At 46.0% G+C, this 12,971-nt stretch overlaps 1 protein-coding gene across 1 annotated transcript in view; it reads right to left on the minus strand.

Moving 5' to 3' along the window:
- Positions 1-10,088: 10,088 nt before the first annotated feature.
- The window catches only part of CHD7 (chromodomain helicase DNA binding protein 7), a 189,219-nt gene continuing 186,336 nt past the window's right edge, over positions 10,089-12,971 (minus strand). The window contains exons 36-38 of the mRNA XM_075353247.1: positions 12,736-12,876; positions 12,309-12,413; positions 10,089-12,087 (exon numbers count right to left, since the gene is read on the minus strand). Of these exons, the coding sequence (XP_075209362.1) occupies positions 11,194-12,087; positions 12,309-12,413; positions 12,736-12,876 (1,140 nt within the window). The 3' untranslated portion in view covers positions 10,089-11,193. The remainder of the gene's footprint in view (positions 12,088-12,308; positions 12,414-12,735; positions 12,877-12,971) is intronic.

Below are 12,971 nucleotides of genomic sequence, written 5' to 3' on the forward strand. Positions count from 1 at the left end.
GTTTGTAATAATTTACTATTGTGCATGGTTGTTTTAAAATAAAATAAAAAAATACCAACCAAATTAGCATTATTTGCTACATGTCATAAATAACGGACTTAAAACAATAGTGCAGAAATGTGTGGCCCATTTTGCAAACTAACAGCACTGTAGGTGTAAAAAATGAATAGCTTTATACCCAACTACTCAATGAAGTGCATCACATGAGAACGTAGAAGGTGCCATAGTTAGTGATTAGCGAGTATGTTCGTTACTATTCGCATGGATAGTACGGTATTCGGTGTACTCATTACATTGGGAGTTTTTGTGGACTCACCTCGCAATAGTCGTATGTCCCGCCCAGCAGGTTTGGTGCCGGATTTGCAGCCACCAAAGATGCTGGCTTCTTAACCAATCACAGTAATGCCGCAACCATCTTGTTTGTCTGGCTGCGCTTCATACTTACCAGGGGTGCAGCCGGATAGCAGATAGAGACAGAATTCTCCAGGCTCTCCCCATTCAGTGTCATCACTTTTCCATCCATTTCAGCCTTTTCCGCAGGCCACCAAAACTCTTTGTTGGGTCCAGCAGAAAATTACTCACATTTCCCATTGAATTGCAGTGTACTCGCTATTCAGAACGAATACGTGAGTATTACAAAAGTATTCGTTATGAGTATAGTGATTACGAATATCACGGTACTCGCTCATCTCTAGCCATACATAGACTATAGCATTAGCTAGATTTACAATGCCGAAAAAACTAAATTAGAGCATAAATCTGATTCAGCATCCACTTCTATAAGCAGAACACAGACTTACATTGTTCTCATGTGATAATTTTCTCTTAATTCATACAGCATATTAAAAGGTACAAGTTTTAAATTTTGGAGATTCCCCCTTTACTGCTCATAACCAGTACCGGTGTTTGTCACACAGACAAGTTACTTTTGAAGGTGTACGCATTTTGCTAAAACCAGAATATATCATCAGTAAAAAGAAGTTTCTTCTATTTAAAAGGAGCTTTCCAGACTAAATATATTGATGATCTATATCTGGGATAGGTCAATAGTTGGTGTGAAAAGATAGGCATCAGTGCTTGCAAGAACGAGGTGGGAAAGAAGGATAAGGGTGGCTTTTTCCAAAGAATAGATGAATAAAATTAGTGGAGCTAAAAACAGGACAGCTGCTTTAACTGTATTTTGACTACTCTCAGAAATTGCAGTCGAGCTCCTATTAATGTACATGTGATTGTAGTTACAGTACCTGGGATCAGCTACCAAAATGAGACCAGAGTAGTGTTTGGCTCCGTACATTGTTTACATCAGGTCACTATTGGAGGTGAAAATGGCTGATCTTATTGGCTAGAGTTAATATGAATCGATTCGCACGACCCGATACAACGGCCACATCAGTAATCTGTGGCTAATGGACAGGAGCCATGAGAACTGACTCTTACCTGATGGTATCCATAGTGCTTTTGATGGGACAGCCTGGTACAAGATCAGATGTGCGTCATGACGCAATGTTGATGTCATGCCAGGCTGGCTAATGAAAAGAAGAGCAGCAAATGCCATCTGCTAGAGGCAGTTCTCTTGGATCCTGCACAAATTACTGGCCTGGTCAATGGACCGGGTTGTACACATTGATTTGCCTTAACTCTAATCAATAATATAAGAGCTCATGGAGTCCAACCTCCAATACTTCCTCTGCTCAGTGTTTTTTTGTGCCGATGGTGGCCAGATGTAAACACTGCATGGAACTAAACAGAACAACAAAGTTCTCAGTGAGATGGCTGGTCCAAGATATTGCAATTATTAAATGTGATTGGAGCTGCAGTATCCGAAAAAAGAAGCTGGGAAAAGAAGGGAATTTTGTTTACTTACCGTAAATTCCTTTTCTTCTAGCTCCTATTGGGAGACCCAGACAATTGGGTGTATAGCTTCTGCCTCCGGAGGCCACACAAAGTATTACACTTTAAAAAGTGTAACCCCTCCCCTCTGCCTACACACCCTCCCGTGGACCACGGGCTCCTCAGTTTTGGTGCAAAAGCAGGAAGGAGGAAACTTATAAATTGGTCTAGGGTAAATTCAATCCGAAGGATGTTCGGAGAACTGAAGACCATAACCCAAAAGAACAGCCAGCCCATAGGGCACAGGGGCGGGTGCTGGGTCTCCCAATAGGAGCTAGAAGAAAAGGAATTTACGGTAAGTAAACAAAATTCCCTTCTTCTTTGTCGCTCCATTGGGAGACCCAGACAATTGGGACGTCCAAAAGCAGTCCCTGGGTGGGTAAAAGAATACCTCAATAAAAGAGCCGAAAACGGCCCCTTCTTACAGGTGGACAACCGCCGTCTGAAGGACTCGCCTACCTAGACTAGCGTCTGCCGAAGCATAGGTATGCACTTGATAGTGCTTCGTGAAAGTGTGCAAACTAGACCGCGTAGCTGCCTGACACACCTGCTGAACCGTCGCCCGGTGCCGCAATGCCCGGGACGCACCTACAGCTCTGGTAGAATGGCCTTTCAGCCCTGAAGGGAGCGGAAGCCCAGAAGAACGGTAGGCCTCGAGAATCGGTTCCTTGATCCACCGAGCCAAGGTTGAGTTGGAGGCCTGAGAGTCCATATGCTGGCCAGCGACCAGGACAAAAAGCGCATCTGAACGGCGCAGGGGCTCCGTGCGAGACACGTAGAACCGGAGTGCTCTCACTAGATCCAAAGAGTGCAAAACCTTTTCACACTGGTGAATTGGATTAGGGCAACAGGAAGGCAAGGAGATATCCTTATTTAGATGAAAAGGAGATACCACCTTAGAGAGAAATTCCGGGACAGGACGAAGAACCACCTTATCCTGGGGGAAAACCAGGAAGGGAGCCTTGCCTGACAGCGCTGCCAGCTCAGACACTCTCTGAAGTGATGTGACTGCCACCAGAAAGGCCACCTTCTACGAAAGACGGGAGAGAGAGACCTCCCACAGCAGCTCAAAAGGCGGCTTTTGAAGAGCAGTCAGGACTCTGCTAAGATCCCAGGGTTCCAACGGACGTTTGTAAGGTGGGACCATGTGGCAGACCCCCTGCAGGAACGTGCGGACCTGCAGAAGCCTGGCTAGACGCTTTTGAAAGAAAAAACACAGAGAGCGTGGATACTTGGCCCTAGAGAGAGAGCCGAGGGACAAACCCTTGTCCATTCCAAATTGTAGGAATGAAAGGAATGTGGGTAAGGCAAACGGCCATGGAGGAAGCCGTTATCAGCGCACCAGGATAGAAAGCCTTGCCAAGACCTGTAATAGATCTTGGCGGACGTTGACTTCCTGGCTTGTCTCATGGTGGCAATGACATCCTGAGATAACCCTGAAGACTCTAGGAGTCAAGGACCAATGGCCACCTGGTCAAGTTGAGGGCCACAGAATTCAGATGGAAAAAACGGGCCTTGTGACAGCAAGTCTGGGCGGTCTGGAAGTGGCCACGGTTGACCCACCGTGAGATGCCACAGATCCGGATACCACGACCGTCTCGGCCAGTCTGGAGCGACAAGAATGGCGCGACGGCAGTCGGACCTGATCCTGCGTAGTACCCTGGGCAGCATCGCCAGAGGGGGAAACACATAAGGCAGTCGAAATTGCGACCAATCCTGGACTAAAGCGTCCGCTGCCAGAGGTCTGTGATCCTGAGACCGTGCCATGAAAGCCGGGACCTTGAGAGATCGACGTCCTGCGTTCCCCAGCGGCGATGGATCTCTCGAAGCACTCCTGGGTGCAGAGACCATTCCCCCGCGTCCATGCGCTGACGACTGAAAAAATCTGCTTCCCAGTTTTCTACGCCCGGGATGTGAACTGCGGAGATGGTGGAGCCTGTGGTTTCCACCCACTGCAGAATCCGCCGGACTTCCTGGAAGGCTTGACGACTGCGAGTGCCGCCTTGGTTCGCGAACGGCACTGCCTCCATAGCTGCAGCCATCTTCCCCAGGAAGTGCATGAGGTGCCTTAAGGGGTGTGACTGACTCCGAAGAAGTGATTGCACCCCCACCTGCAGAGAAAGCTATTTGTCCCTGGAGAGTCGCCAGAGCGACGGCAAGGCTTTGTTGACACGCCACCTGAGAAGGGGCCCAGAGGTTCTGAAGAAACGAGCCGCAGGACGAGAACTGAACTCTATCCTGTAACCATGAGACAGAATGTCTCTCACCCATCGGTCTTGAAACTTGTGGCCACCAGGCGCCGCCAAAGCGGGAGAGCCTGCCACCGACCGAGGATGCGGCTAGGGGAGGCCGAGAGTCATGAGGAGGCAGTTTTGGAGGCCGTGCCCCCTGCGGCCTTTTGGGGTCGTGACGTGGGCCGCCACGCATATGAGTTCCTCTGGCCTTTCTCCGGCCTGTTGGCGAAGAAGAATGTGGCTTGGCGGAGGGACGAAAGGACCGAAACCTCGATTGGACATTTTTCTTTGCTGATGTGTCTTAGGTTTGGACTGGGGTAAGGAGGAGTCCTTTCCCTTGGATTCCTTAATAATATCATCCAATCGGTCACCAAATAAACGGTCGCCAGAAAAGGGCAAACCAGTTAAGAACCTTTTTGAAGCCGAGTATGGTTCCCATTCGCGCAGCCACATGGCCCTGCGAACTGCCACGGAGTTAGCATATGCTACAGCCGTGCGGCTAGTGGAGTCCAGTACGGCGTTCATGGCGTAGGACAAAAAAGCTGATGCCCGGAGTCACAGACGGAACATGCGAAGCAAAATTCCATGTGACAGCATTAAACTCCTTCAGACAAGCAGAGATTGCTTGGAGAGCCCACACGGCTGCAAAGGCCGGGGCGAAAGACGCGCCCGTGGCCTCATAGATGGACTTCACCAAGAGCTCTGTCTGTCAGTGGCATCCTTCAGGGATGAGCCATTTGCAACAGACACAACGGATCTAGCAGCAAATTTGGAGACTGAAGGATCCATCTTGGGAGAATGAGCCCAACCCTTAACGACTTCAGATGGAAAGGGGTAACGCGTGTCAGTGTGACGTTTAACCCAGCGCTTGTCCGGGACCGCTTCGGGTTTCTGGACAGCATCCCTGAAGTTAGAGTGATCAAAAAACGTATTGAGTGTACGTTTGGGGAACCGAGACTGGTGTTTCTCCTGCTGAGAAGCCGACTCCTCTACAGGAGGAGGCGGAGGAGAGCGATCTAGCACCTGGTTGATGGACGAGATAAGATCATTTACTAAGGCGTCCCCCTCAGGAGTATCAAGGTTAAGGGTGAAGTCAGGGCCAGACCCCTGAGCTCCCTCGTCCTCCTCGTCTTCCTGAGAGTCCTCAAGCTGGGATCCCTAGCAGCGTGAGGAAGTTGGGGAAGAGTCCCAGCGAGACCGCTTAGCCGGTCTTGGACTGCGGTCCGGGCAGGAGTCCTCCGCCTGAGACCTAGGACTCAACCTGGGAGCGCGCTGCGGCGCTAACCAAGCGGGGCCTGGATGAGACAAGCTAACAGGACCAGGGCCTGTGAAAGGTCCGGTCTGGACTGCAATGCCTCAAGGCGCTTAGAAGACCATTTGTTCATATGAAAATGGCTGAGGGCCAACACCGGTGACTCTGTCCCTGCAGCCTGCTCAGGGGGAGCAGGGGGGGTCTACATGAGCCGAGGGGCCCACCAGTGCCGGAGGCTCCGGCTGAGCAAGCGAGGCAGGAGTTGAGCATTGCTCACAGTGAGGGTAGGTGGATCCCGCAGGTAACATAGCCCCACAAGAGGTACAGACCGCGAGAAAAAACCTGTGCCTTAGTAGCTTAGCTCCTTGGGACGACATGCTGTTGTCTCCTAGGAGAGTGACCACTGAAGGTAAATGTCCGAACAGAAATATATATAATATATACATGTGTATCCGGCACCCTAGGGGGACCAGCACCGGGTGCTGTGTTCACCCTGAGCTCCCCTGAGAAGCACCCACCGGCAGAATGCCAGAAAATGGCCGCCGGAGCTCTCAGGGGAGGAGTGGCGCCAGCAAAGAGCGGGAGTCTGGGTCCCCACAGTGGTCAGTGAGGGGGGAGGAAGACATGCAGGATGTTCCAGCCCTCACATCCGACGTCATGTCGGCAATCCCGCCCTTACCCCTGACAGGCAGGCCCGGGGGCGGGATTTTCACGACTAGGCCGCGGTGAAGCCGGGGACTAAATTTGAGGCCGCGCCCGACCAGCAGGCCCGGTCGGCGCGGAAGTCCACCTGCCTCCTCAGTTTTACAACTACCGCGGCTTCCGGGAAGAAGGTGCGCTCCCTGTACAGTCCCCAATGGGGACACAGAGTACCTTTAAGTAGCAGGGCCCGGTCCCTGAGGTTGAAGAGGCTCCGGTCCGGCAGGTTCCACCAGGGGCTGCGGATGGAGCACGGTCCCAGCAAATGGATGACCGCTCAGGATCCCACTTCTCCCAGCCGCATAAGGGATGGTGAAGGAGACAGCCTGTGGCTCCAGCCTCCGTAACCGCCATGGGTACCGTCTGGGGTCTCCACAGTGGTCAGTGATGGGGGAGGAAGACATGCAGGATGCTCCAGCCGTCACATCCGACATCATGTCGGTAATCCCGCCCTTACCCCTGACAGGCAGGCCCGGGATTTTCGCGACTAGGCCGCGGTGAAGCCGGGGACTAAATTTGAGGCTGCGCCCGACCAGCAGGCCCGGTCGGCGCGGAAGTCCACCTGCCTCCTCAGTTTTACAACTACCGCGGCTTCCGGGAAGAAGATGCGCTCCCTGTACAGTCCCCAATGGGGACACAGAGTACCTTTAAGTAGCAGGGCCCGGTCCCTGGGATTGAAGAGGCTCCGGGCTGGCAGGTTCCACCAGGGGCTGCGGATGGAGCACGGTCCCAGCAAATGGATGACCGCTCAGGATCCCACTTCTCCCAGAGCCGCTAAGGGATGGTGAAGGAGACGGCCTGTGGCTCCAGCCTTTGTACCCGCAATGGGTACCTCAACCTTAACAACACCGCCGACATAGTGGGGTGAGAAGGGAGCATGCCGGGGACCCCGTGGGGGTCCTCTTTTCTTCCAACCGACAACTAAGTTATGAGAATGCATGAGTGGATGTGTGCCTCCTTCCACACAAAGCATAAAACTGAGGAGCCCGTGGTCCACGGGAGGGTGTATAGGCAGAGGGGAGGGGTTACACTTTTTAAAGTGTAATACTTTGTGTGGCCTCCGGAGGCAGAAGCTATACACCCAATTGTCTGGGTCTCCCAATGGAGCGACAAAGAAAAACAACCCTGTCCTCCTTAGCTCCGTTTACGGTTTCTTAAGAATAGATCATCAATACAGTAAAGTACCTGATACGGAATAGATAGAACTTGTATGGAGTAGACAGGAGAGATGGCTAACAGCTGTCTCTCTTGACTACTTCATACACAGGAACACTTGCTCTCCTAAGAACAAAAGGATCAGCGGTCCAAAATCAGACATGCTGCATCCTAATCTCACCCACATCATATGATGATAGGGAAGAATTGGAAGGCCCCCCCCCCCATACACAGACTGTAGGTGAAGCCCACGGCAAAGGAGATCCCTTTAAGATATATGCCAATGCAATATTACATTTATCCAATTTTGGATAAGCCAGTGTTTATGCAGGTACAGGGGGAGGGTGCATGCTATGGGCTAGTGTTACATTACTAAACAATTAAGACCAATAATATTTGGGCAGTGCTTGAATCTTTTTGATTTGGCCTCTGCATGCCACTATTTATTATTTGTAATAAAACAACTAAGATGGTAATTGAAGTGGACATTTTCAGATTTAATTAAAGGAGTTGAATAAAAATATCCTGTGAAACATTTAGGAGTTGCAACCATTTTTCTACAAAGCCTCCTCATTTCAAGGGCTCAAACGTAATTGGACAAATTAACTTTACCATAAATAAAATGTTCATTTTTAATATGTTGTAGAAATCCTTTGTGGTCAATGACTGACTGAAATCTGGAAGTCATTGACGTCAAACACTGGATTACCTTCTTTGTGATGCTTTGCCATCATTTACTGCAGCTGACGTCAGTTGGTGCTTGTTTGTGGGTCTTTCTGCTTTAAAGTTTAGTCTTAAGCATATGAAATACATTCTCGATGGAGTTGAGATCTGGTGATTGACTCAGCCACTTCTTTACCTTAATCTTCTTGGTTGCCTTTGCAGTATGTTTGGGGCGAGTGTCCATCTGTACTGTGAAGTGCCATCCAATCAACCTTGCTGCATTCGATATAATCTTAGCAGAAAGTATAGCCCTGTACACACTTCAGAATGGCTGCTTCTGTCTTTAGTCCCATCAACACACATTGGAAGCCATGCATGCCCAGAAATCTGACTGCCTCCACTATCTTTTACAGATGATGTGGTATGCTTTGGATCATGAGGCATTTCAAGCCTTCTGGATACTTTCTGCTTCCCATTATTTTCGTACAGGTTGATCTTAATTTCATCTGTCCTTAGAATGGTTTTCCAGAACTGGGTGGCTTCTTTAGATGTTTTTTGGCAAAATCTAACCTAGCCTTTCTTTTAAGGCTGATTAATGGTTTGCACCTTGCTGTGAACCCTCTGTGTTTGCTTCTATTAAACCTTCTCTTTATGGTACTACTGAAACACCTACTCCTGGAGAGTGTTCTTCACTTGAATGGATATGGATGTTGTGATATGATTCTTCTTCACCTTGGAAAGGATTCTGTGATCATCCACCACTGTTGTCTTTAATGGATGTCCACGTCTTTTCAAGTTCCCAAGCTCATTTTTTTTTTTTTTTTTGGAGACTGTACTGAACTGTTGATTGGCCACTCCTAACATTTCTGCTCTGTGATAGGCTGAAAGAAAAAAAATCTAACGATGGTTTGTCTTTCATTGAGAGCTCCTTTGACCACATGTTGCGGCTTCACAGCACATGCCACATCTGAAATCAGCTCCAGACCTTTTAACTACTTAAATTGATGGATTAAGGAGGGAATAGCCCACTATAGAGCTTTTCAGATAATTGCCCAATTACTTTTGGTCCCTTGAAAAAGAGGCAGCTACATATTAAAGAGCTGTAATTCCTAAACCCTTACTCCAATTAGGATGTGAACACCATGAAATTAAAGCTGAGAGTCTGCACTTTAAGTCCATATTGATTATATAACTGTATCTGGAATGTTAGGTACTCGCTCAACTCTAATGTTAACCTAACTATTCGTACTCACTATACTCATAATGAGTACTAATACTCGCATATTCATTCCGAATAGCGTGTGCAATGCAAGTCAATGTGAAATACTCGCAAAGTAACGAGTAACCCGATCACGTACTATTCGTGCGAGTAGCGAATAGCACAGCATTCATTTACTCGTTACATTGTGAGTATTCCCCATTGACTTGCATTGCACATGCTATTCGGAATGAATACGCGAGTATTAGACAGTATGCGTTATGAGTATAGTGAGTACGAATAGTTAGGTACTTGCTCAACTCTAGTTAACATCTAAAATGCTAACACTTGTGTCACTGTCTAGAAATTTCTGGAGGATTAGTATATTGGTGGACATGGAGCACACAACCTTCTCATTGTGACTATAAGGCAATAGCATGATTGCTGCATTGTGCAGTTGCACTGGAGAATAGCATGGGTCTGTAACCACGTTAGATGAATAATGTCAGAGGTCAGTGAATACTGAAAAATCAATACTTTGTCGGACAGCTTCTGGTTTTCAGAAAACTGGGTCAGTTTTCATCGCATGTTTATTTGGCACAGTACTTGCTGGCTATGTAAGCTGCAGAGTGCTCAGAATACCAGTGAGTCAGTCTCTAGCTGACACCATTGTATTGTTTTTCTACCCATTAACCACAGATAAATGACCTACATATTGTGCCTATTAAAGCCTCATTTTCCTTTACCCCTTTGTTGCTAAGAGTTCTCCTTCTCCCTGTGCAGACCTTTTTGTTTTCTGAAGAGCTCCCAGGTTAGCGATGTTTGGAAGAGAGTGCAGTCATTGCGTGCGCAGATAGCAACGCTGAACCACAGAAAAGATATATTTGTTGTGTCCTCTTTTCCCCTTGGCTGCCATATAGCAGTTCGCTTACAATAATAATAATAATAAAAAAAAAAACTAAAACGATAGCACTAGAAAAATAGCAAAAAAGGAAAATATACAAAAAGCCATAATACTGTATTTGCTTCTATTGTGAATACAAAATATAAAGTGGTGTACACCAGTTCTGATTTGGTTTCCCTAGACACTTCTACGTTTTCTAATTACATCACTGCATCTCATGGATCACTTTTATTAAAAGCATCATTACTACTGTTGGCAGCAATTTACAGTTTATCTTACATGATAGCAGTTTCAAAAAAAAAAAAAAAAAAAAAAAAAATTAAAAAAAAGGAAAAAAAATAAAACAAACATTTACAAAGTCATGTCTGTAAACTTCAAGGCTAGTTTTTAGAGTTGAGGTAATGCTGTTTAGCTTTGTGGCTAAAGTAACAAAGTCCTTTAAATTAAAAATAAAAAAGGAAAAAAAAAAAACAACAAAAAAGGTACCTGATTTTAATTTTATGCTTAAACCAGTGCATTATAAAAACTCATGAGACGATTTAACTGTAGTTTTGTCCTGTAACGACTTTAGCAGTGTATGTGTGTTAAAAATAAAATAAAATGAAAAATGAATAGGATACTTTTCACATTCAACAGCTGCCTTGTATTGCTGTGCCTCTAGACAGAGACGTCACTACATCATGGAGATTGTCTGAAACGGTTTTGTGTGTGTGGAACCCTCATATACAGTCAAAAAAAAGGTAATGATATGTAAGAAATTCATCTTGACCTTCACAGCAAAAGAAAAAACAAAAAAAGATAAATAACTTCATAAATTCCTTAAGCAGCCAATCCTTCGAGTTGCACCATTTTTCCAAAAAAGTTGCTGCTTTTATAATACCAACGGTAAAAAAATAACAACAAAAATAAACCGCTGCAGCGCATTATGTAAATTTCCTTTAGAAAAAAAAATAATCTGTCCTCAAAAACATTTGCAAGAAATTATAAATAATGCACTGCACAATACTTAATGACCAAAATACCTTTTTGACACATCCATGTGACATGACTTGGATTTTTTTTTTCTTTCTTTTTTTTTGCTACACTATTTTACAGAACAGCTTATAAAAACTAGTTATGGACATTTACTGTGAGTGTAAACAGTAGGACTACCACTTGAAAAAAAAAAATAAAAATTAGAACACTGTAACTGAGACGGTTATTCATCGTTGTCCTTGTCATGTTCATCTCCGGCACTGGGCGAGTCCATTTCTTCTCCATGTGCTGTTTCATCTTCCAAAACGGATGAATCTGCAGTTTTGTCCAGGTTCTCCTCTACATCACTGGCTTCCTGGCTCTCTACTTCCGCTTTGTCAGTGGCCTTTTCTTCACTAGAGCTTACAGCACTCTGAAGTCCAGCTAGTGATGGAAAACCAGACAGTGTCAATCCTCCAAGCCCTGGAGGTAGAAACATGGATGGGTAGAACAGGCCTGGAGCCATGGTAGACAGTAGGAAAGGACTGAAGGCCAAAGGATTTGCAGCTAACCCCGCTGTGGTGGTGGTAGCAGCAGCAGCGCCAGAGTCAGTAGCATTAACAGTGTCTGTAGTTTTCTCAGAATCTTTGCCATCCTCATCAGTGTCTGTCTTCTTCTCATTAGACTTTGAAGTGCCATCTTCAGCTTCTCCTTGATTGCAAGCAGTAGTAGAATTACCACTTCCAGCTGCTAAGGGGTTATTTAGAAGTCCACCAAGCCCAAACATGTTGGGTAGCCCTGCCATGCTCGGGAGCATCAGAGGCAGCATTGCGGCAGGGTTTTTAGAATCGCCTCCAGCTGCAGCAGCTGTTGCGAGACCTGGAGGGAACCCCATAAGACCAGCGAGCTGGAGAGACTGCAAATTCTGAAGATTCTGAAGACTGGCAAGATCCATTCCAGCAAACAGGCTATTCATCAGCAACGGGTTTATTCCAGACGTGGAGGCTGCTGCAGCAGCAGCTGCTGCAGCCGCTTTGGCAATTTCACTTTTTGGCCTTCTACCTCTTCTGCTAGCTCCCTCTTCCCTTACAACAGGTCCAGTCAGAAGTCTGTTAAACATAGACTCTGGTACAAATCCCTAAAATAGAAAACATTTGCAATTAGTAGAGGAAGAGGAAAGAAGTATTATAATCAACTCTAAACCTGAAGAAAGGAACACATTGTCAACCGTCAACACTTTTATTGAAAGACTGCAAGATATCGTGGTTCTAAAATCTCACAACTTAGTTACCCCCATAGGGAAAAGTTCAGAAAGAACATTAAAATATGTTAAACAAGATAAAACCATATTGTACTTACAGACTGCTTAACAATGTCTGTCCAGTCAGGCGCTACGGCAAACTCTGGGTTCTCTTCTAACCAGCGAGGAAGATCCCGCATAGGAGGAGCCATTGCACCGCCCATCTGTAATGTACAAGAGCGAAACATACATTATACACAATATTAGTTTGATTTTTTTACAGTTAAATATTTGACTTTTTTTCAACCATATTTAACCATTTAAGAACAGGCCCCTCTAATTCACGGGAAAGTTTCACTTCTATTGAACCCCAACCGCTTTAATGGCAATAAAATGTGCTACAATCAGTACTTCCAATAGATAAATGCTCACATAGCAATATAAATCCCGTTTTTAGAAGAAAATACTTCTATTGCCCTTATAGGAATGAGTGAAATATCTTGAGTGAAGGAACAGCAGATTAATTGTATTTTTTCATAATATTACCTTCTTTCCATTTCGCTTATTGACTACAGGCACTCGTTCATCTCCCGTTAATGTATTAATATCCAATTTGTTAGGATTCCGACATCGATGACGTTTCTGCTTCGGTTTTTGAAATGGGGAGAACAACATCTCTGTGCTCTTCTGTAGAAGACATTTAAATAGAATTTTTGGTTAAAAAATAAGTAAAAAAGATCCAGCAGCTTACATAAAAATGGAAAAAAGATGCTTTTTTAAAG

This window comes from Anomaloglossus baeobatrachus, chromosome 6, assembly GCF_048569485.1.
Source record: "Anomaloglossus baeobatrachus isolate aAnoBae1 chromosome 6, aAnoBae1.hap1, whole genome shotgun sequence".
Taxonomy (NCBI): Eukaryota; Metazoa; Chordata; class Amphibia; order Anura; family Aromobatidae; genus Anomaloglossus; species Anomaloglossus baeobatrachus.